General features: G+C 45.5%; 1 protein-coding gene across 5 annotated transcripts in view; it reads right to left on the bottom strand.

Annotated features, from left to right (window-relative positions):
• Window positions 1-24,577, bottom strand: part of Ilrun (inflammation and lipid regulator with UBA-like and NBR1-like domains) — a 70,153-nt gene that overhangs the window by 11,203 nt on the left and 34,373 nt on the right. For 2 of the 5 annotated variants that reach the window (XM_057794531.1, XM_057794533.1), the window contains one exon: window positions 7,208-8,586. The exons of 1 other annotated variant lie outside the window; for it this stretch is intronic. In XM_057794531.1, the coding sequence (XP_057650514.1) occupies window positions 8,210-8,586 (377 nt within the window). In that variant the 3' untranslated portion in view covers window positions 7,208-8,209. Of the gene's footprint in view, window positions 1-7,207; window positions 8,587-24,577 lie in introns of those variants that run through there. 2 more of the 5 variants (XM_057794532.1, XM_057794534.1) reach the window with 2 other exon arrangements.

Genomic DNA, 24,577 nt, shown 5'->3' with positions numbered 1-24,577 from the left:
GACATGGGTGGGTACCTTGCTGCCCCATCTTGTTTCCTCCTTGGCCATGGGTTCTGCAGCTCCCACAGGTGGGTGAGGAAGTCTCCACACCTGAGTGCCTAAGGAGGACAACCAATTCTCCTCACCAGCAGCCTTCATCACAACAAAATGAGTCTAGAAAGTTAAGACTCATTTGGGTTCTGACCATGGCCTACTATTAACTGCTGTGGAAGTGTGGCAGGCACTGGCACTACTGTGTTATCTCCTGTGACTAGGAAGTCCTAGAGCAGTGTGTATTAACAAAGAGCACTAAGGGGCCAGAGAGTTGCCTCCGCTGTTAAAAGTACTTGTTGCTCTTGAGAATTGGGAAGCAAGTCTGATTCCTAGCACACACATGTTGGCTCACAACCATCCTTAACACTGGTGCCAGGGGATCCTGTGCTCTTTCTGACCTCTTCAGGTACCAGGTAGACATATGGACTAAACTAAGGCAAAACACTCATATATATAAAATAATAAAGAAGTCTAAAAGAAATGGTAGGAAAAAAGAAAAATCCTCAGAACAGAAGGGAGGGGGCAGGCAGGCACCATGGCTGCAGACCTTCAATCCCAGCTGAGGTGGCTGGAGCTGGGTGAGGTGAGGTGGAGGTCAGCCTGGAATATACAGCAAGTTCTAGGTAGGCCAGACAGGTTGCACAGTGACACCTCGTCTCCAACAACAAAAGGCCAAGTATGGTGGGGCACATTTAAAGTCTTGGTGGCCTGGAAGGCTGTGGCAGGACAACTGCTTGAGTCCAGGAGTTCACAACCCTTCAAATACAAGTGACAAATCACCACCAAACCAAACCAAGCCAAGAATAAGTGTGACAGTTGGGAGGAAGATTATGCAGATTCAAGGCCCTGGACCACAAGAAGCATGAAGAACTTTAGCAACAATGCTCTGGACACTTCTGAGAACAGGGACCTTCTCTCTGTATGATGGGGGATTTTGTCCCCAGAGACATTGGTGCTGTTCTTACATACCAACAGCTGTGAGTACATACAACAGCTTGTGGGCTACAGGATGGCAACCCATTACAAGACTAGACACCACTCATGTGGCACAGCACCCAGAGGCAGGGCCCCACCCATACTCCTCTCAACTCTGTATCTAACATGAGGCTGCCTGCCCCTCTATGTGGATGTTTAGAGATCTCCACACACTCAACTCCTGACTCCACCCCAGCTCTACCACAGCCCTTCGTCTCCGACACGTCCACTCCACCCTTCTAAGACGCCAGGTCATCCTTTACTCCTCTCACATCCCACTCCTACGTCCTCTGTGCCATCGGCTGCCGTGGCATGGCTGCCTCTACTGTGTCCTGTGTTCTACACAGGGCAGGGTAAGCACATCCCTCAGATCAAAAGCTTCACAGGGGTCCCTAAAGTTCCCAGGATCTGATTCCTGCCCTCTGACTTCGCTTCTGCTCACCTCTCACTCCTCTGCAGCACCTACCTTGATCTCATTCCTTGAACCCATCGGGAACATTCCTACCTCCGACCTTGGACTGGCTGTGTCTGTGCCTAAAGTTCTAGGCAGCCTCTGTAGAATGGAGCCTGCCCAGAGCTGCAGCCAGCTGCCCTCCTCACTCCGATACTACCTCAAAGGAGACAGAGACCATAGAGACTTTCGAAGGACTAGCAAGGAATGTAGGACAATTTCTTCTGTGACTTCAACAACTACAGGTGACACCCGTAGTTTCTGACACCTGTAGCAGAACAGAGACTTTAGAGGCTGGAGAGATGGCTCTGGGGTTAAGATCACTGACTGTCTTCCAGAAGACCTGGATTCAATTCCGCACGCATATGGCAACTTACAACTGTCTGTACTCCAGTTCTAGGGATGTGATACCCTCACACAGACATGCAGGCAAAACATCAGTGCACTTAAATAAAATTATTTTTTAAAAAAATAGAAACTTTAATACCAACAAAATCTGAACCCAGGAGGTCAAGGAGTTCTTCAGGAGAATGTTCAGCAGCTGCCTGACCCCCTCATCTAAAACGCAGCTGGGGAGCTAGGATGGGGCACTCATAAAGCTTGTAGAACAGCTTGGCTACTAAAACTAGACAGGAGTTCGAGGTGCCCTGTAGAATCTCATGAAAGTATCAGTCCAGCTAGTGACAACAACCATCTTTGGCCAAACTGTTCAATGTTGGCTCTAATTGAACTGAGACCTGGACCTCCCAGAGTCACTCCTTATTACCACGTTAAATTTTATTTCTTTTTGAGATCGGGTCTCTCTACAAAGCCCTGAACTTGCTATGTAGACATGTTGGTCTCAAATGCAGAGATCTTCTTGCCTCTGCCTGCAGAAGGCTTGGGATTAGAGGGATGCATCAATGCTCCAGGCTTACTACGTAAAATCTGCGGCCACTTCAAAGCAGTAAGAAGATCCAGAAGCCATTGCAGCGTTAGCCCAGAGTAAAATGGAGAGGACCGCTCAGCAGAAGAGGTCTGGCCTACTCTGCACGCAACCCTGGAAGAGGAAAATTAGGTGTTGGGGCACATGCCTGCAGTCCCAGATTCAGGAAGGGAGAAAGCCCAAGTCCAGCTTGGGTTACAGAGAGAGCTTGCTTCAAAAATAAAAACAAAACAAACAAAAAGTTTATTTTACCCCAATCCTTCCAGTATCCTGGGTCTGAGAGAAATTAACTTCTTTATACCTCAATCAACAAAATAGCCACGGGGCAGGGGCAGGCCAGATGGCTCATCAGGTAAGGGTGCTTCCTGCCAGGCCTGACAACTTCAGTCTGATTCATGGGTCCCAAATGATTGAAGACAGAACCAACTCTGAAAGGTACACCTCTGACCTCCAGACAAACACCATGGCGCACAAGCACGCCTGTGCGCGCGCGCCCATACACACAAATGTGGGCAGAAAGGGCAGATGGCACTTGGCAGCAGCTGCTGCAGCAAAGTGAAGACACGGGCTGAACTCCACAAAGATAATCCATATGTTCACCTGATTCAGGACTTGGAAGTAATGACAGTGGCTCAGGCTGTGATCCAGTCTGAGGTAGAAGCACACAACAAACACTGGCCTGCTTCTTCCCAGGGACAGTACAAAATACCACAGTCCAAGTACCGAAATCAGTCCCCTGGGCTCAGCCTGCCTGGTGCAAAGGTTCTTGCTGCAGAAGGAAGAAGCACCTGCTGTCCTGTCCACAGCCCACACTTATTCTCACCTGTCCTGAGTCACTACTGTGCCTTATGTTCTGGAAGGCCTCACAAAACACCTGCAAATCCTGGTAATAAGACGGCCTCTTTGCCTTCCCTTTCTCTACTCCCTTCCCTCTTTCCACACTTTAACAAACTGCTCAAACAGAGGCTCCTTGGCCCTAGACTTGAATCAATGAGTGAGAGAGAATGCACTGTCCACAGTGTATCCCTGTCTCCCGTGGCTCCCTGGGACACAGGCTCTGTTACTTTCACAGTGAAATAGCTCTCATCCTCACCAGTACACGAGACAAATCAGCCACACCTGAGCTGACAATGAGGCCAGTCACCTCCCGACAAAAGCAAAGACTTTAAGAATCTTTGGAGCGGGTCGGCCTAGACTCCCCGCCTGATTCCCTCTGCAGCTCTCCCAGGAAGGAGTCAGACTTTGTGGGTTGTGGGATACAGCTGGGACACATGTTCTCTCTCAAAGCTTCCCTTGGGATTTGGGCACCAAGAGCGTAAGCTTGTTCACAGCAGCCAGGGAAGGACTCCAGGGTGTCCAGTTCCCAAGACCGACAGATGTGCAATTCTGTCGAAATAACAACCTAGTGCTCATGGAGCAGGGGGCCTCCAAAGATCTTGGCACTTTATCCTCCCAACTTTAACAAGTTACTCTGCTACAGAGGCAGCAGGAAAAGTATCTACAGAGACCGTGCTTCCAAGAGCCTCCAAGAGCATCGTGTTCTTCCCTAGCCTCCATGGTTGGCGGGAATTTCCCTGGGTAATTCCACTCTCTTGCTAAACTCAGTGATCCCAACAGCAGTCCATCGGGCACACTGAAGGTGGAGGGCACCAGGTGAACTGCGGACACTTCCCTACTCTGGAGCCCCAGGATTTTATCCTCCCTTTCTGCTCATCTACTATACACCGTACGGCTTGTTTCACACTGCACTACATTAGAATGTCTTGTCACAAGCCAACGTTGTCTCTTTCCTGCTGACACCCAACACTGTCATTCAGAACAGGGGAAGGAAGCAGAGACCTCGCAGTCACGTGGCACCTAGACTGGGGTCGTAGCTCTGTGATCCGATGGCTGTGCGACACTGGGCAAGGCATGCAGCCCCTCAGAACTTTTGTTTCTTCACCTACAGGCAAAGTAACTGAGCGTGTCTGGCCTCTTAGGAACAACTCAAAAGTAGCCTCCTCACTTGGCCGAGGACACACTTCACAACTTCAAGCACATCTATATAAATATACTTTATTCTTATGACTATTATTATGCTTTATTAGCTTGTGTGTGCGTGCACACGGGTGCATGTATGTGTACCTGAGTATAATGTCTGTGTGCATGTGTACAAGTGTCCTATGAGGACAGAGAGGATGTTGGATCCCTTGGAACTGGAGGTACAGGTGAGTGTGAGCTGCCCAATATGGGGTCCTCTGCAAGAGGAGCAAGTGCTCTTAACTTCTGAGCCATCTTCTGCAGTCCTCTTACCTATGCTCTTTTTTTTGTTGTTTGTTTGTTTTTCGAGACAGGGTTTCTCTGTGGCTTTGGAGCCTGTCCTGGAACTAGCTCTGTAGACCAGGCTGGTCTCGAACTCACAGAGATCCGCCTGCCTCTGCCTCCCGAGTTCTGGGATTAAAGGCGTGCACCACCACCGCCCGGCTTTATCTATGCATTTCATGCCTTTAATCCCAGCTCTTGGGATGGGGAGGTGGGCCAGCCTGGTCTATCCTAGAGTGAGTTCTAGGATAGTCAGGGCTAAATAGAGAAACCCTGTCTAAAAAAAATAAAATAAAATAAAAATTTTTTTAGAAAAGTAAAATAAAAACTTACATAGTGTATATGTTGAGGTCGGAGAACAATGTGGAAGTTAGTTCTACCCTTCTATTATGTGGTACCTGTGATGGAACTCACTTGTCAGGCTTGGCAGCAAAGACCTTTAACCACTGAGTGTCTCACTGCCATTCACAGGCTTTAAGTCTCATCACTAAATAGATGTTCACATGTATCCATTTTAGTTTCTCATATATACACATATTTGTGTGTGTGTGTGTGTATATACATCTTAATTTATTTTTTAAGTGTTTTGTCCTGCATGCAGTGCCTACAGAGGCCACAAGAGGGAGTGAGAGCTCCAGGGATTGAAGTTAAGATAGAAGTGAGCTGCTCGTGGGTGCTGAGAATTGAATCTGGTCTTCTGGAGGAGCAGTCACTGTTCTCAAACCCTGAGCTATCTCTTCACTCCCTTAGTACCGATATTTTCAAAGCTGTTTGTGATTGTTTCTTCCACTCTGCTTCTAAGGAACACACATTGGGAGCAGTGGACCTGAGAACTTCAAGCTCTGCACGCCGGTGTCCGTGAGTCCCTCTCCTTCACCCCAGCTCACCAACTCCTGCTGCAAACACTTGCTTCTCCACTGTAAGTTACACAGCAGACTGCTCTGTGGACTGACGCAAACCTGACCCAGCTGTTCTCCCTACGCACGGAAAACAGTGTGGGCACAGACTCCCACTGTATTTCCTAGGCTCTGACTGTGCGCAGGGCAGATGTGTCATTACTCACTGACCACACTGGCTGTGTCCTTCCAAAGGAAGTGGAGTCAACAGACCTAGCTGGACACAGAAAACTTAGCCGGATGCTTCATACTGTTTTCTGAGTAAATTTTTGCTTGTATTAAAAACAACAACAACAAAGGCCCTAATTTCTCTTAAGATTCAAGTTTCACATTATTTATCCATTCTATCCAAGTCTTCCTGGTTCCTGGATACATTCCTTACTGGAAAGCTGTTTTATAATGAATATATTTATTTAGTGTGTGTATGATATGGCAGACACGTGAAAATCAGGAGACAAGTGCAGTAACCTCCTTCCACTATGTGGGACTCAAGTTTATCAGCGCCTTCACTCACTGAGGCGTCTCACTAACTGAGAAGTTGCTTTTATTTGTACTAAAAAAAATAATTACAAAATTTATGTGTAAACCAGGCATGCTAATGCCAGCCTTTAATCCCAGCACTAAGGAGGCAGAGGTAGGCAGATCTCTGAGTTCAAAACCAGCCTGGTCTACAAAGAGAGTTCTGGGACAGCCAGGACTACACTGAGAAACCCTGTCTCAAAAAGCCACTAAATGAGTACACAAATGTATGCGTATGTGTGTGCACCATATGCATGCTTGGTGCCTATGGAGGTCAGAGAGGGTGCTGGATCCTCTGCAAGAGTAGCCAGTGCTCTTAATGACTGAGCCATCTCTTCAGCCCTGAAAAGTTACTTTTCAGTGGGGGGAAGGGAGCGGTAAAATTATATAAACCCATCAATTAAATATGTTCAATGTCCTCACCACTTAAAGAGCACTTAAAGAGCAGCAGGGCCTAGAAGGATCTTAGGCTGGCAGGAGGCTCAACCCTCCACCTGTCTTGTGAATAACCAGTGGATCCGTTAAGAAGCATCAATCCCTTAAAGAGAAGATGGTCCATAGCTACAAATGACTTTAGTTCCTTAATCAGGAACATCCTAAGAGCAATCATCTCAGTACAGGGCCCAGCTGGGCAAACGGCATCCTGCCCTGAAACCAATGGAGTGCCTGAGCTGCTTCGGCCAGCTTTTGTCTTCCCCAAACCTCAGCTGCATCGTTTCCCCTATAACAAGGCACACTTTACCTGCTGTCATGGGACAGCCTCGGGGGGGGGGGGGGGTGTCTAATTCAAGAGAAGGGTTCTGATGACTGTATTCTGGGTTCAGGATGTGGCTCAGTGGTAGGGACTTGTCTAGTGTGCTGAGACCTTCTATCCCAGCACAACATGGAAGGAGGCTTGGTGACTGAGCTCAGTGTTTGTAGATACTGGAAAACATGAAGTTCAAGGCCATCTTCCTCAGATACATTTAGCAAGTTTGAGGCTAATCTAGGCTATCAGACCCTGTCTCAACAATAAAAATGGAAAAGAAAATTTGTTTTAATATTAACGTGTGGAGCCTTCCTTGAACCAGGCATGTAACCCCAATACTTGGTAGGCACAAACAGGAGGATCCTGCCTCCAAAATTCAGAAAGTGGAATGTGGAATCTTTCCTTATTGTAGGCAAGTCACTGGCCAATTGACTTTTCATATATCCTAGATAGCTAAGATGGCTGCACAAGTCTCTGCAGTGACTATTCATTCTATTGATCAACAAATCAATCCGCATGCCCGAGTGAACAAAGTTGCTCCTGAGACTGACCACACAGCAGGCTGCCCTGACTGCTAACACACACTGCATTTTAAACCTTGAGGTTGAATGCCAGCATGCAGCACAGGTGGATTTGGGAGTACTGTACATGGAGACCTTAGCAGTCTCCGGAAGAGAATGCACACATGGTTGAGCCGTAACAACCGTAACTGAGGGCTCAGACCAAACCAGCAGTCAGGAGCTGCCCTTACCTGACAGTGGGAAGTGGGAGATAATGCTAAACTGGCTAAGAAAAACAGTGAAACACAATATTAAACACCTAGAACCATCTCTTGACAACCAGAGTCTCTGAAACTGTAGTCAATTCTCTTATTTATCTCCCACATGTGCAAAGTCAAAATATCACTTTGAGGCACTCCAGGTTGCGGGGGAGGAAGTCATGAGCCAAAGCAAAACTAAAGACATCATCAGCAAGAGGGTATGTGACACAACAGTCAAAGCCAACATTTCAGGATAAAATAATTGAGTCTGGCTTTTTATTCAGGGGGAAAATCCCACCTAAACCAAGACAACACAGCAAGAGCCTATTGCAGATGGGTGCTGCGATGACGTTCAGCTCGGTACACACCGGCCCCGAAAGCATGGCTAATGGTATCAGACAGTTTTAAAAATAATAAGGTAAAGAGCCTCTGTTTTGAATACCCAACCAGAGCAGACAGAAGTAAATCGCACACGTGGATGAAGCAGCAGCCACAGGACACACAGGGAAGGAAGGAGAAGGCTTTTGTGTCGATGCTATTGACAGCCACATGTGCTCTGGGCAGTGGTAGTCTAGCATTTTAGGTTTGCCAGGAAGGAGCGTCACGGATCCCAAGGCCCACCACCTGCCCCTTCTCCGAGGGCACCTACCTTACTGTAAGTCACTACTGATAAGTTGTTTGCGTGACTGCTGGGGGACAGATCTACAGAGTTCTGTGACAGTCTATCCTGATCTTGCTCGGTTTGGTCAGGAACAGGAGCCCATGTATTTTTGCTGATCGAGTCGAACTCGGAACCCCCAGGGTCTTTTAAGTTGTTTTCATCTGATTGTCGGTTCTTTTGGGGAGAGGCAAACGGGTTGAAGTTTCCTTCTACCTTGCGATGTGGCTGTGTGTTGAATTCCGTTTCAAAAGATGACAGCTGCTGCGTTACTCCTAACAGTCCACCCACCTCCACACTGAGAATCACCCAGATGACATCTGAAACAGAAAGCAGCTCATATCAATGCCAGGCATACCCGTGGCCCAGGGCAGTCACCACTGAAAACCCAAATACTATCCAAACTACCAAGAAAATGCAGCCACCTCGGTGAAAGCTGCCGAGATATGTGCACTTGCTTCTCGGCCTTCAATAATGTCAAGGGCAAGCACTGGTACAGTTCTGTGGTGGGACCCGCGAAGCTGTCTGGAGACCATTCCCCAGAGAGCCAGCAGACCAGAAGCTCCAGTCAGATGCTCTCTGTGGTTTCACTTCACAGTGCTTAACTCTGGAAACACCAGGAAGGCAGAATTCTTAAGAGCTAAAAATGCTTACTTATTGTTATGACTAGGCTCACAACTTACCTAAACTTACCCCACGTGGGGGGCAATTTACAATGACCACATGCTGTCCAAAAAGAGAAGCTACAGCAAAATGCATTATAAATAATTAAATAAGGACGTCCACGTAAAGCAGTACTAACCAGACACAGGATATCATGCTTTCTGGCAAGTAGACTGAAGATTCAGAACAGCCTGGTTGTTCAGGGCAACCCAATCCATCTCCTGTAGTGTAGGGAGGGGTGGCTACACTAACCCTTTAATTTTTTTTAAAAAAATATTTATTCATTTGATTCTGTATACATGAATCTCTTAATATCCATCTGTGCACCACGTGTGCAGTGCAGTCAGAGGCCAGAAGAGGGTGCTAGATTCCCTGACCCTGGAGTTTTAGACAGTGGTCAGTGAGCAGTGGTGCTGGAAATACAACCTGTCTCCTCTTCCAGCAGCCAGTGCTCTTAACTGTATGGCACATCTCCAGCCCAAGCTCTTTTTAGAAAAGATGTGCAGGCCGCACATAGTGGTAGACGCCTTCCTTTCTTCACAGGCCAGGGAAAACCTGGACCTAAGTAAAGCAACACCAAAAGATACCAGGTCGTAATTTCTGATTTCTTTATTATTAAAGCTAAGCAGTCAAATATAAAGGAGCTGTTCCTTCTGATGCTGAGAACAAACGTGAAAAGCCACACTGCTCCTACACGGCTGCTGAGAGGTTAGGAGGGCAATACCATGCCACAGTTCAGCTATGTGTAACACAGACCTGAAAGGACAGAGGGGCACTGAGCCCATTCCTACTTTCTCACTGGGGTCCCATGAGAAGAACACCTTACAGTGCCACAGTGCCATACTGCCATAGCCACTTAGTTTCATGGTTTGGGAGCTGTACTGAAAAGTGGCCGGCTCAGAGCAGGGCAAAGGAAGCAGGGCTGCAGTGACACCTGCTGTTCAAGCCTTTTCTTTGCTTTATCTTTAAAAATCACCTATGAGTGAGTACATGTGATAAAAGCTAACATAATTATGAGCAACAAGTACTTCAGTACTAGAGATTAATATACATGAGACCACAGTGTTACACATCAATGACTTACTACATGAGCAAGAGACATCTGCTTGCAGAGAATTCCAGACAATACAATGGACACGCCCTTCAGAAAGAAGAGTTTAATCTTCTATCCCAGTTAAGGATAGACTAGAGAACAGTGGTTCCCAACCTTCCTAATGCTGCAACCCTATAATACAGTTCTTCACGCTGTGGTGACCCCAACCATGAAATTATTTCTTTGCTATTTCACAACTGCAGCTTTGCTACTGTTATAAATTATAAAGTAAATATCTGGCATGCAGGATACCTGACATGTGTCCCTTGTGTGCGCTGAGAACCCAGCTAGGTGCTTTGAAACTCAACAGGGAAGAGGGAGAACAGTGATTTACAGCAAATGAACCTGACACACACACCGCTGAGCCACATGGCCAGGATGCAGGAGCAGTGGTGTTGGCACAACCTGTTCAATGACACAGCGGCTCATCTCTGGAGCATCTGTCCTGCAGCATGAGACCAGTGTAATCACAAGAACACAGGCAGTTCTGACAAGGGAGTTCTTAAGACAACTGACACAACTCTTCAAAACAATCCAGGGTCATAAAAGTAAGATGGGTAAACACAGACAAAAGGAGACTGGAGGTCACAAAAACCCTCAGGTGGGTTCTGGAATACAGACATCAATTAACTGGTGAATCCAAATAAAGCCTGAAGTGTAGGCGCCAGCTGCATTCTAATACTGATGTCTTTGACAGGTGAACACACAATATAGGAAGCTAACAATGGAGGGCAGGACAGTAGGACAGGAAGGATAGCAAGCAGATGAAGCACAAGTCCTCCCAGACCTGTGCACAAATGGGTCCTATTTGTCTAGGACTTTTTCCTTTCCCAGAAGAGCAGCAGCTGGACCTCGGCATTCCAATGAAGTGTTTTTGACGTGGACACCATGCTAAGGCAAGCACATGTACAAAGTGTGTACAAACAGGAGCACACAGACCAAACAGTATACTGCTGCACCAACAGCTCCATCAGCTCTGGATGCAAAGACAGAGCTCAGCAGACTTGGCGAAGCATCTCTTGAAAGCAAAATTGTATTTAAAGCTGTGTGGTAACCCAAGCCTGTATGTATTTTGGCATTTGGGAGGCCGAAGGAGGTGAACTACCGTGAGTTTGGCTAGCCTTGGCTAGGTAGTAAGAACCAGGGTAGCCAAGATGGAGTCAAATTGAAGAAGGAAGGCCTGGAGAGTTGAAGGCCTGGTGGGTAACAGCGCTTTCTGCTCTTCTAAGAATAAAGTTTAGATGCCAACACCCATGCCAACCAGTAGTAAGACCAGCTGTAAGGAATCTGATGCCCTCTTCTGGCTTCCATGAATGTACACTAACACAGATGTGAATTTTCTTCATTTAAACTTCTAGGCAGGCGAGGTGGTGTTCACTTACAATAATACCAGCATTCAGGGAGGATGAGGCAGGTGGTGGCTACAAGTTCAAGGTCAGCCTAAGCTTCCACATAAGGTACCAAAATCCCAGAAATACACAGCAAGAGCCTGTCTCAAAACAGAACAGCAGGAGTCTACCCTGAGAACACAAGCTAGGCACCAAGGGACAGCTTAGCCATCAAGGCACTTGTACTGCAGACCTGAGTTCCATCTATAGAACCTGTGTGAAAAGCTCGTCTTGTAATCCAGTGCTAGGAGGGGGAGACAGGCAAACCCTGTGTTGTCTTTTATCTAAATTGTTCTATTTACCAATAAAGACTTGGGAGTCAGTTGTTGGGGTGAAAACCTGCTAGATCAGAAAAAAAAGAAGCCAGCTGGCCTACCTTTTGGGCCAGAAATCCAGCAAGAAAAGCATCTCCCCTTCCACCCCAAATCAAAAAGGCCTGCAAATCTCTAAGTTTCTCCCTATCTCTCTCTCCCAGGTCCTCAGTACTCTCTATGGCTAATTCTTGACAAGAGGCTGGCTCCACCCCCATCCAAGGTTAACTGCATTAACACTGTCTTGGAGTTTCATGGTGCCATCAAATATCCCTGGGGTTCACTGGCTAGTCAGCCTAACCTAGTTGCTGAGTACCAGGCCAGTGGGAAGAACTTGTCTAAAAAGTAACGTGGAAGGGATGGAGAAACAGTTTAGCAGTCAAGACTGCATAAGGTTCTTCCAGAGGACCCAAGTTCCCAGCACCCAAGTCAGGTGACTCACAAGGACTGCACTCCAGTTGCAAGTGATCCTATGTCCTGTTCTGTCTCCACAGACCCCCAACATACACTCACTCATTTCCTTCCACAGACACACTCTTAAAAACCTATGGTGGAAAGCAGTGAAGAAGCCACCCAACATGAGACTTCTGGCCTCTACACACACACACACACACACACACACACACACACACACACACTAAATAAACCACAGGCAAAAAAACTCCTAGCTATAAATTCACATTTCAAAATACAACTATGTTTAATGATAATATAAGAAATCAAGCTGTACTGTGTATCAAGAGTCAAATGTTTACAACTAGTATAAAGCATACAGATAAAAAATGACATTTTCAGACAGCATTATGAGAGGCACTTACATTTAACTCATGATAAAATGGCTTAAAATTTTTCTTTTAAATGTGCACTGGTGTTTTGCCTGCATGTATATCTGTGTGAGGTGTCAGATCCTCTGGAACTGGAGTTAACAGACAGTTGTGAGCTGCCATGTGGGTGATGGGAATTGAACCAGGGTCCTCTGGAAGAGAGCCACTGCTCTCAACCATGAAAGACATCTCTCCAGTCCCAGGGGCTTAACTTTTTTTTTTTTTTTTTTTCGAGACAGGGTTTCTCCGTGGCTTTTGGAGCCTGTCCTGGAACTAGCTCTTGTAGACCAGGCCTCGAATTCACAGAGATCCGCCTGCCTCTGCCTCCCGAGTGCTGGGATTAAAGGCGTGCGCCACCACCGCCCAGCTTAACTTTTTAATTGCCATTTTATACACAATTAAGAAAAGTTGGTTTCAAATTTCCAACTGAATTTCTCAAGAGTGAAGGGGCACACCTAGAGAATCTTACAGAATTTTCAGCAAAAAGCAATTTAAAATAAAATACTCAAGGGGCTAGAGAGATGGCTCAGAGGTGAAGAACACTGGCTGCTCTTCCAAAGGTCTTGAGTTTAATTCTCAGTAGCCACAAGGTAGCTCACAACCATCTCTAATAGGATCTAATTCCTTCTTCTGAAGACAGAGCACTCAGAGACATAAAATAAATATTTAAATAAAAAGAACGCTGGCTGCTTTTCAGAAGACAGGGGTTCAAATTCCAGCACCTGCATGGTGACTGAGTCTAAGCAATCCGATGCTCTCCTCTGGTCTCTGTCAGCACTGCATGCAGGTAGTTCACACACAATCAGGACACAAACCATACACAAAACAGTAACTCTTAAAATAAAATAAAATAAGGCCAGATTGATCTACAAGAGTTAGTTCCAGGACAACTAAGATTGTTACACAGAGAAACCTTGTCTCGTAAGTAAATAAATAAATATAGAATGAAATAAAAACCTACATGGCAAGCATGAAGACCCGAGTTTGGGTTCGGTACCCATGTAAAAGCTATGTGTGGGGTGCAGAAGGTAGGGACAGGTGAGTCATTGGGGCTTGCTGGCTGACTTGGTAAGTTCCAGAGTCAATGAGAGATTCTCTATCTAAAAACATAAAATGGGCTAGGAGAAGTGGTGTATGGTTTCACCTAATTCCAGGATTCCAAAGGCAGAGGCAAGAAGACCTCTGTGACTTCTAGGTCAGCTTGGGATACACAGTGAGACCCTGCCTCAAAATATCAAACCATGCCGGGTGGGTAATCCTAGCACTCGGGAGGCAGAGACAGGTGGATCTCTTTGAGTTCAAGGCCAGCCTGATCTACAGAGTGAGTTTCAGAACAGCCAGGACAGTTATATAGAAACCTTGTCTGGGGGGTGGGGACTCAAAACAACAACAACAACACCCAACAAACCAACAAAACCTCATAGGAAACACAACAGAATAAAACACTTGAAACAGACCTCTGTCCGTGAAGGCACGTACACCCATGCACTCACACCACAAATGCAGAAAGAGAGAGAGAACCCAAATTATCCCTCTGATTCACACATTTCTTTTTTTCTTCCTTTCTTTCATTCTTTTTTCGAGACAAGGTTTCTCTGTCTGACTAGCGCTGTAGACTAGGCTGGCCTTGAGCTTAGAGATCCAGCTGCCTGGTTCCTAAAAGCCGGATTAAAGGGTGTGGCACCTCGGTTCAGTGGTCCAGATTTCTGGCATGGAGGGTCTGACTTCTACAGAGCCCCCAAGCGTGTTCTGAATAGTTAGAAGCAAGATGGTGGATGTGAGCCCTGCCTGCCTCAGACCTGATGAAGGCTGAAGATGAGGGCGGCATGACGGGGGTCTTGAGCTGGCCTTGGGAAGGCTTTTGCTCCCCAGGGACTGCACAGAACAGTGCTGGCCATGCCCACCCTTCTCCCTCTTCAAAGAGAACAAGGAAAACTGTTCTCAATCCACATCACAGTCCTAGCTGGACTAAGGCAAGAACACAATAAACAAAGCAGTAATCCACCTCCCACCATTCTCTCTCCTAAGAGAACCACATGCCCTCCTAAGGCACCAAAGTCATTGCCAGACTCAGAGGGAAAGACAACAGTGACGCGGGTCCTTAGGAACAGTCCTTTCTTCCCATTCTTACTCCACTGCTTATCCAATCCCATCACTGGACCATTTTTCCAGCTCAGCACTGAGCAGAGACTTGGGGGGCCTGCTCAGTACTGGTGTGCTGCAGGTCTGAGCCATCTGACTGGGCCTCTTCTAAAAAGGCTCCACAGCTCACCTACTGCCATCTGCCCCTCCTGGACAGACACACCGATGCACTGACGCAGACATCTCGGCTAAGAACAGTCATTAGCTCTCCCATCCTCCAGAGGGCACAAAGAACATGCTCTCCAACTTATCATACCATCTTGACACACCAAAACCCCACTCACATCAAACCCAACTTGTTCCAGCTCACCAAACCAACTATTCCACTTTAGTCTAGAACTGAAGTGTGTTTCCCTGTCACCACTCTCAAATCATTTGTTAGTGATGTTTGACAGCCAGGCAGTGGTAGCACAGGTCTTTAATCCCACCACTCGGGAGGCAGAGGCAGGCAGATCTCTGTGAGTTCCAGGACAGCCAGGGCTGTTATACAGAAAAACCTTGTCTTGGGGAAAACAAAACAAAAAACCCACCACAAACAAATGATATTTGTTTGGCTGAGCCCTTTCTGCCCAGTCTAACTTACATGGTTACCATTTGATAATATCCACTGATTTTCTTCCCGCCTGCTCCCCCACTGGTGGCCACACCACTGTGCCAGTCTGTTAAATTGATGAAGCAACGAGGCCCTGACATCACCCTGGGGCCACAGCTTGTCCTGTTCATTTTGGTGCTGTGTGTTTTACACCTGCAGATGTACAGTGAGTACACATCACTGTACAGAATTCATATCCTGCCATTGACCTTCCAAGAATGTCAGAGTGGGAGCAGCACACAGATCAAAACCTTTTTAGTTGAGCCCCCTCCCCTTTTCAAGACAGGGTTTCTCTGTGTAACATTCCTGCAGTCCTAGAACTTGTACAGCAGGCTGGCCTCAAACTCACTGAGATCCATCTGCCTCCCACACGCTGGGATTGAAGGCGTGTGTTGCCACCACCCAGCCTTGTGTACACTGGACACGCTCCTGTGTCTCTTCATAATTACAGAGCTACTCTAAACAAGACATCTGCTCTGTTTAGGTACTTGGCCCACTTTTAAAAGGGGCTGTTCATCTTCTTATCATTTAAGAGATTGGGAGGTATAAATAACAATGTTTTATCAAACCCACCCTTTACAATGACTTTCTGTCCATCTTTCCAGGACAAAGCCTTGCAGAGCTTGTGAAGGTCGTTGAAGCGCCTTCTAATCTGCTGGTCTACCTCTATTCAGGCCTGTTGTGATGGAAACCAAGAGGACAGAGCCAGTGAAGTGAAAAAGAAAAGGACCATTTCAAAAGGACCACATCAATGATGTCCTTCCCTGGATTACTGGTGTGTGTGTGTGTGTGTGTGCTGTGTGTTTCTTCTAACGGTACTACACTGTCCTGATGACTCCAGCTTTATCTTAGAGTTTGGGTGTCGCTCCTATGACATTTTCCTGATGTGGGATTCCCCTCTTTATGCTGCGAATACCATTGGTTAATAGAGAAGCTGTTTTGGGCCTATGATAGGGTAGAGCAGAGCTAGACAGGGAAAACTAAACTGAATGCTGGGAGGAAAAAGGTAGAGTGAGTGAAAAGCCATGTAGCCCTGCAGGAACATTACCCGGTAAGCCACAGCCTCGTAGCGATACACAGATTAATATAAATGGGTTAAGTTAATAATATGTGAGTGAGCCAATAAGAAGCTATAGCTAATGGGCCAAGCAGTGATTTAATTAATACAGTTTCTGTGCGGTTATTTCAGGTCTGAACTGCAGGGAGGTTGGGGAAACAAATTAGCAGTCTCTTGCAACATTTTCCTTCCCCTTTGGGGACTTGTTTTGGGCTGCCCATGCTTCCTAGGACTGTGTTTGGTATCTGACATTAACTGTGGAATTTCCCAGTCTTTACTGATACTGTTTCTTTCTTCGTTTTTTTTTTTTTTAGTCATTGTTTTGTCTTTTGTTTGTTTTATGAGACAGGGCTTCTCTGTGTAGCCCTGGCTGTCCTGGAACTTGCTCTGTAGACCAGTGTGGCCAAAAGAATCACCTGCCTCTGCCTCCCAAGTAACTAGATTAAAGGCATAGCTACCCCTACCTAGCTTCTGTTTCTTTTCCACCTTGTGACGGGCACATAGTCCCTTTCTGTTTTGTTTTTAAAGATGTATTATTAGAGGGGTTGTGGTGACACAAGTGGAACTGAACTGATTTGTCCCTCTGTGCTCTCCATCTGAAAACGTGAGCCAAAAGGGTTACAGATATGGCGGCCTTTAGAATGGGAAAGTTGACGACCATGCCCGTAGGTCTGGTGTGTGTGTGTGTGTGTGTGTGTGTGTGTGTTTGTGTACACATCTGGTCAAAGAAGAGAAACCCAAAAAGCAGTGAGGCCAGAACAGATCCCCACATATACTACAACACCTCTCTATTCTAAATATGCTGAAGTTATTTTCAATGTACCAAACTGCAAACAAGGGTGAAAAGTAACATAACAAATGGGCAGCTGACAAAGCATGACTTGAAAATTTTTGGTGTTGTAGAATATTATTTTAAGGGCTAGAGAGATGGCTCCGAGGTTAAGAGCGCTGGCTGTTCTTCCAGAGGTCCTGAGTTCAATTCCAGAAACAATATGGTGACTCACAACCATCTATAATGAGATTTGGTGCCCTCTTCTGGCTGGCAAGGATACATGCAGGCAGAATACTGTATACATAATAAATCTTTTCTTAAAAATTATTATTTTAAGGTGTATTACTTTTGTTTATGCTCTGGAACATTTGTTTAATGAAACAAAGATGTGTCTGATTAAATAAATTCACCTATGGACAGGAGGTTGCGTCAGCAACTAGCTGACAGGAAGTGGTAGAGAAGGGTTTTTAAGGGGTGTTGGGGTGGGTGGAAGCACAAGGGCTTCTGGACAAATGCAGGAAAGGAGCTGAGCTACTTGCTTGTTATCCAGTCTCTCTGAGGAGCAGAATTCCACCTCAACCTTTGAGACTAGAGCTTGTTTTTCATTTGTTTGTTTGTTTGTTTTTCGAGACAGGGTTTCTCTGTAGCCTGTCCTGGAACTAGCTCTTGTAGACCAGGCTGGCCTCAAACTCAGAGATTCGCCTACCTCTGCCTCCCGAGTACTGGGATTAAAGGTGTGCGCTACCAATGCCTGGCTGAGTCTAGAGTTCTTTGGGGGGACAGAGATTTAGATAAGTTCCCTTAGTAGAGCTAAAGGTTGGTGCCTGAGGAAACCGTTGCAGATAGCCACTGATTCCAACAGTGGTGGATTAAAGGCAGCAACAATTTAAAAAAGAGGACAACAGTTTGGTCTCTGGCCACAGAGGAATTCAACTGGAGGCCTCTAAACAAGGTAACAGGAACATTTCTAATGCGGGAATTACACAACACATTTTTATATAACCTGTGAGTCAAACAGGAAGCCTCTAGGGAAATTTGAGAATATTACTGACTTGAATAAAAATGAAAACCCAGTATTTTGAAAGTTGTAGGATGCACCTAACATAGCACTCAGAGGGAATAGCACTAAACAACTACATTACACAGACTTCTCGACTCCAGGACTTACACTTTCTAAAAACTAGCAATGAACAAAATAAACCAAGTAGGAAAATGAAAAGTATAAATACATTAAACTACTTGAGCCACACCCTTGTAATTCAAATACCTTGGAGCATCAGTATTAAAAGTTAGTCTTGATTACACAGTGAATTCAAGGCCAACCAGGTTACACATATAAAACCCTATCTGAAAATAAAATCAACAGAGACATCTACAAAACTGAAAACAATATGGAAAAATGAACAAAACCAGCTGCTGACTTTAATAAGGCCAATAAAATCGACAAGCTTATCAAGAGAAGGTTAAGAAGGGAAACTGACAGTACCAAGGTTGAAAGGGGATTTATCATCAGACACACGTGTTGGAAGGGCAGCAGGACCGCACACAAACTGACACATAGCTGAGAGAGAGGACTAGTGTCTGCAGACCAACAGAGTCACACAAAACGAATGACATCATCTAGGAAAATAAATTCAACCGACAAATGAAAACCTAAAAAACTCCAGGCCAAGTTGTTTAATTTGCAAGTTCTGTAGAAAAAAATTAAGAGCTCTATAAATTTTCTTTTAAATTGTATTATTTATTTATTTATTTATTTTGGTTTTTCGAGACAGGGTTTCTCTGTGGTTGTGGAGCCTGTCCTGGAACTAGCTCTTGTAGACCAGGCTGGTCTCGAACTCACAGAGATCCGCCTGCCTCTGCCTCCCGAGTGCTGGGATTAAAGGCGTGCGCCACCACCGCCCGGCTTAAATTGTATTATTAACTATGTTATTACATTTACCTATTTGTGTGTGTGTGCACGTATGGACACATGTGCCATGGCATCAACGTGAGAATCAGATAACTTACAAAAAAGTCGATTCTTCCTCCACTGTGAGTCCTGCTGACTGAATCAGATTCTTAGGCTTGGTGGCAAGCACCTTTATCTGCAGAGCCATCTTGCCAGCCCAAGGTCCCTAAAGTTTCTTATCAAAAATTGGGATGGCAAGCTGGAGAGGTGGCTCCACAGTTAAGAACACTGGCTGCTCTTCAAGAGGACCCAGGTTCAGTTCCCAGCAACCATGTGTCAGCTCACAACTGTCTGTAACTCCAGTTCCAGGGAATTGGACACCTTCACACCAATGCATAATAAATAAATAAATAAATAAATAAATAAATAAATAAATAAGTAAGTAAGTAAGTAAGTAAATAAATAAATAAATAAATCGGGATAGCTAGCCATGGTGGCACACACATTTAATCCCAGCACTTAGGAATCAGATGAATCTGTGTCAGTTTGAGGTCAGTCCAGTCTACATACTGAGTTCCAGGCCAGCCAAAAACAACCCCCCAAACCCAAAACCAATAATTGGTACAGGTGTGTAAATCTTCTGAGAAGCATCCGTTTAGGGCCTATCCTGGGATTCTCAGGCCTCCTACCCCACCACACACTGCAGCCCACAAGGTATGAGGCTTAGCAGCCATTCTTTCCCCATGCCCGGACACTTTATCCAGTCACAGCTTAGTGGAGACACTAAGTATTCTGTGGGTGCTATGTTCCACCATCCTGTATTCCCAAGAACCACAACAAACAATGGTGGACCTGCTTCTTCTCTAGGAGTCCATTCTCTCTCATTCATGGCTACAAGGCTGTTTTTGTTGTTGTTGTTGTTTTTGTTTGGTTTTTCAAGACAAGGTTTCTGCCGGGCGGTGGTGGCGCACACCTTTAATCCCAGCACTCGGGAGGCAGAGGCAGGCGGATCTCTGTGAGTTCGAGGCCAGCCTGGTCTACAAGAGCTAGTTCCAGGACAGGCTCCAAAGCCACAGAGAAACCTTGTCTCGAAAAACCAAAAAAAAACAAAACCAAGACAAGGTTTCTCTGTGTAGCTTTGGAGCCTGTCCTGGAACTAGCTGGTAGACCAGGCTGGCCTCAAACTCACAGAGATCCGCCTGCCTCTGCCTCCCGAGTGCTGGTATTAAAGGTGTGTGCCACCACCACCTGGTCACACTGAGCTATCTTGACCTCAGAACTGTGCCTTGCACCAAGCAGAAAATGAACTGCCAGAGGCTATCCTCCTCACCCCCCCCCCAAAAAAATTGGTAGAATGTATAAGGAGGGGCTCTATCCTACACACCAAACCATTAGCCGAACACATAGTGAAATGATACCATGTTAAAATAAACAATGCATTCCTAAGCATGTTTTAAAAGACATCTTAAAATTCATTTATTGGGGGCTGGAGAGATGGCTCAGTGGTTAAGAGCTTTGCCTGCTCTTCCAAAGGTCCTGAGTTCAATTCCTGGCAACCACATGGTGGCTCACAACCATCTGTAATGAGGTCTGGTGCCCTCTTCTGACCTGCAGTCATACACACAGACAGAATATTGTATACATAACAAATAAATAAATAGATAGATAAATAAATTCATTTATTATGTGTGTGTAAGATGCACGCATGCCACGGTGTGCATGTGGAGGTTAGAGGACAACTTGCAGAACAGCTAGCTCTCTTTCCATGGAGGATCCAGGAAATGGACCTCAGGTTATTAGGCTTGATGATAAAGACCTTTACTCAAGGGGCCATCTCACCAGTTCAGAAGAACATTTAAAAAAATCTCAAGTTGGGGCTGTAGAGATGGCTCAGAGGTTAAGAGCACCGGCTGCTCTTCCAGAGGACTGGAGTTCAATTCTCAGCACCCACATGGTGGCTCACAACCATCTGTAAAGTGATCTGGTGCCCTCTTCTGGCCTGACCTGAAGGCACACATACAGGCAGAACATTATATACAAAATAAATTTTAAAAAATTATATATAAAAAAAAATCAAGTAAAAGATCTCTTTTAGTAAACACTTCTAATTTATAAATATAAAAAAGAGAAATGGAAAAAGGAAAACTGACTTTAAGTGCTGCTATACCAATACTTTAATTAAAGTCTTCCAGACCACGTCAACTCCACAAGCAGCCTGACAATGACGTGGGCATGGCCTTCCTGCCGAGGGTCAGAGCTTCATCTTGGCATTCCCTTTGCATAACTTGAAAGCACAAGTTCTTTCAAGACAAAAAGAGAAAAACAGAGCTCAAGATAGCTAAGCCAGGTGTGGTGCATGCCTCTAATCCCAGCAAAGGCAGGCAAATCTTTATGCCTTTGAGGTCAGCCTGGTCTACATACTGGGTTCCAGGAGAGCCAGGGCTACATAGAAAGGCCCTGTCTCAAAAACTCAAACAAAAAAAAGACAAGCAGGGAATTAACTGATTTCTAAATGAAACCCACGAGAGCATATATGGCCGGTGTCGACCACCATGACAGGAAAAGACTACAAGCCTTCCCTCAGTGACCACCTTTAACCTAAAGGCTGGCGGGGCTCTCGAACCATAAAGTAATGGTTACATTCTAAGCAGGAATTTACACTGCTGTTGCGGGAGCTCCTTTCGCTCCTTCAGCCAATAGCCGCTGAGATACCAGCCCATTGGGGCGTGGTCTCTCTCCCTTTAAAAAAGGGGCCACTTCTCTCTCTGGCTTCCCGCTCTGCTTCCAGCAACTAGGCTCCTTTTCTGATTGTGCAGAGGGCTGTTGTATGGGACGGTGATCTGTAAGTTTTTCCCCTTTAAATAAATAACCATTTTATTAATCATAATTCCAAACTGGTGTGGGATTGTTTGTGACTTACGCCTTCATCTGGCACCCAACATTATAAAATGGGCCAAGCAGTGTTTAAAAGAATACAGTTTCCGTGTAATTATTTTGGGTAAAGCTAGCCGGTGGCTGGGAGCTGGGAGGCGGGAAGCAGCCCGCTGCTCCTCACTACACACTGCAGACCAAGATCTCAGATCAAGTTCAAAAGCCCCATGTACTGACTCAGACAAGTCACACCAAGACTGAACACAAAGCAATTCTGACAGCCTCAGGCTGACTGTCTGATCTGGGACAAGAATATACAAGGATATTTACTAGAAATTCCCACTGTAAAATAATTCAACAAAACTTTGTATGCATTTATTGTTTGAATTCTTCCCACCTATAAGAGTTTCTGAAATGAGGGTGCATCATACATTCAATGTGTTCAGTTAGCCTGGATGACAGCTGCCTGTTAGCTTAAGGCTCCTGATTTACATGGAGTCCAGGGCTACACAGTAAGACCTGTGTAACAAACAAGCAAACAAAAACCCACAGGTACAAACAGCTTGTAAGTTAAAAGAATCCACCACTACCTTAAATTCAGAACCCTAAACTCTATAGTGTTCCACTAGATGACTCTGCCACAACAGGGATGACAGTGCTGTTTTCAAATTACATCATGGGGGACTAGGACGACGACACACTGTTAACCCCAATATTTGGGAGGCAGCAATAGGAGATTCATCTCTCTGAGTTTGAGACCAGTTTGGTCTAGACAGTGAGCTCCAGGAAAGCTAGAACTACAAAACAGAATAATCTTGTTTCAAACAACAAAAACAAACAAACAACCCCACAAACCCAAAACATCACAGCCCTTCTACCAAATCCTCTGTGGGTGGGGACTGTAGTGTAGTGGGGCAATCACAAAGGAAATGATGCTTTCAGCATCAGTTGAGGCTGCTCAGCTCAGCAATAGTGAGGCTCTCAAGGATTCAAACTCAGGCACACAAGCATGTGGTTAGTCACTGCCCCATACAAAAGTCACTGCTTCATATGACTTGCCTTTCCATAGTCACGGAGTTCAGAACGTATCATCTACATCTCCACATCACAGTCACAGAGTTCAGAACATATCCATATACATTTCTGGATGAAGGTTTGTCTGAGAAATGCAGTGATTCTTTTTTTTAACTTTAAATATACTTTATTTTTGAGACTGTATATAACTGCAACCTTTCCTCCCTCCAAAGCCTCCCTTTACTCTCTGAAGAAGGCGACCATTTCACACTGCCTCTGACTTAGCAGATCCGACCCGCCTTAACCACTTGGTGGCAGCACACCTGGAGGCAGGCTTCCTTCTCTGAATCTGCAAAACCCAACCTCAGAAAAACTTGAAAATTTTAAATTTCATTTATAACTTTAAATGTCTCTTCTAAAACACTTTTCACACAGCCTGCATCAGTTTACGGTATTATTTCTACCAAAAACCAAACTATGTGTTTTTAATTCAAGAACTGCTTCTATCTGATATTGAAAACTGACGTCTGAAGAACAGTAAACAGAATTTTTTAGGGTCTGAAGAGACAGCTCAGAGGTTAAGAACACTGGCTGCTTATACAGAGGACCTGGGTTCAGTCCCCAGCACCACACTCAAGCTCACAACCTCCTGTAACTTTAGTTCCATGGAGATATGATGTCTTCTGGCCTCTCAGAGTACCAGGCATACACACAGTACACAAACATGCAAGCAAAACACTCATCCAGGGCTGGAGAGATGGCTCAGATGTTAAGAGCACTGACTGCTCTTCCAGAGGTTCTGAGTTCAAGTCTCAGCAACCACATGATGGCTCATAACCATCTATGAGATCTGGCTCCCTCTTCTGGCCTGCAGGTGTACATGCAGGCAGAACACTGTATACTAAATAAAAACTTTAAAAAAAAAAACAAAAAAACTCATCCATATAAAAAATAAATTTTAAGGTGTGTGTATGTGTGTGTGTGTGTGCGCGCGCGCACACGCGCGCTGTGCAGTGGCGCACACCAAGATAAGGGAGGCTGGACTACTTGTGAATACATGGCCAGCCTGGTCTACATAGTGAGTTCCAGGACAGTCAAGGCTACACACTGAGATTCTGTCTCAAAAAAGCAACTGAACCAAAAAGAATGCATGTATTCTTTTTCTAAAAAGAATGAAAATAAGCTGGGCGGTGGTGACGCACGCCTTTAATTCCAGCACTTGGGAGGCAGAGACAGGTGAATCTGTGTGAGTTCGAGACCAGGTTGGTCTACAAGAGCTAGTTCCAGGACAGGCTCCAAAGCCACAGAGAAACCCTGTCTCGAAAAACAAAAAAAAAAAAAAAAAAAAAAAAAAAAAAAACAAAAAAAAAAGAAAAGAAAATAATTGTACTTATTTAGTGTATGTGTGTGGTGCACACATGCCCAGTAGTGCAACATGCACGCGGAGGTCAAAGGACTACTTCTAATAGTTGGTTCCTTCCTTCGCATATGTGTGTCAGTTATGGGTATAAAAATCAGCTCCTGGGCCGGGCGGTGGTGGCGCACGCCTTTAATCCCAGCACTCGGGAGGCAGAGGCAGGCGGATCTCTGTGAGTTCGAGGTCAGCCTGGTCTACAGAGCTAGTTCCAGGACAGGCTCCAAAAGCCACAAAGAAACCCTCTCTCGAAAAAACCAAAAAAAAAAAAAAAAAAAA

Source organism: Chionomys nivalis, chromosome 19, assembly GCF_950005125.1.
Source record: "Chionomys nivalis chromosome 19, mChiNiv1.1, whole genome shotgun sequence".
Taxonomy (NCBI): domain Eukaryota; kingdom Metazoa; phylum Chordata; class Mammalia; order Rodentia; family Cricetidae; genus Chionomys; species Chionomys nivalis.
Note: the sequence above shows the minus strand (reverse complement) of the source record. Positions and strands in the feature narration are given on the sequence as shown.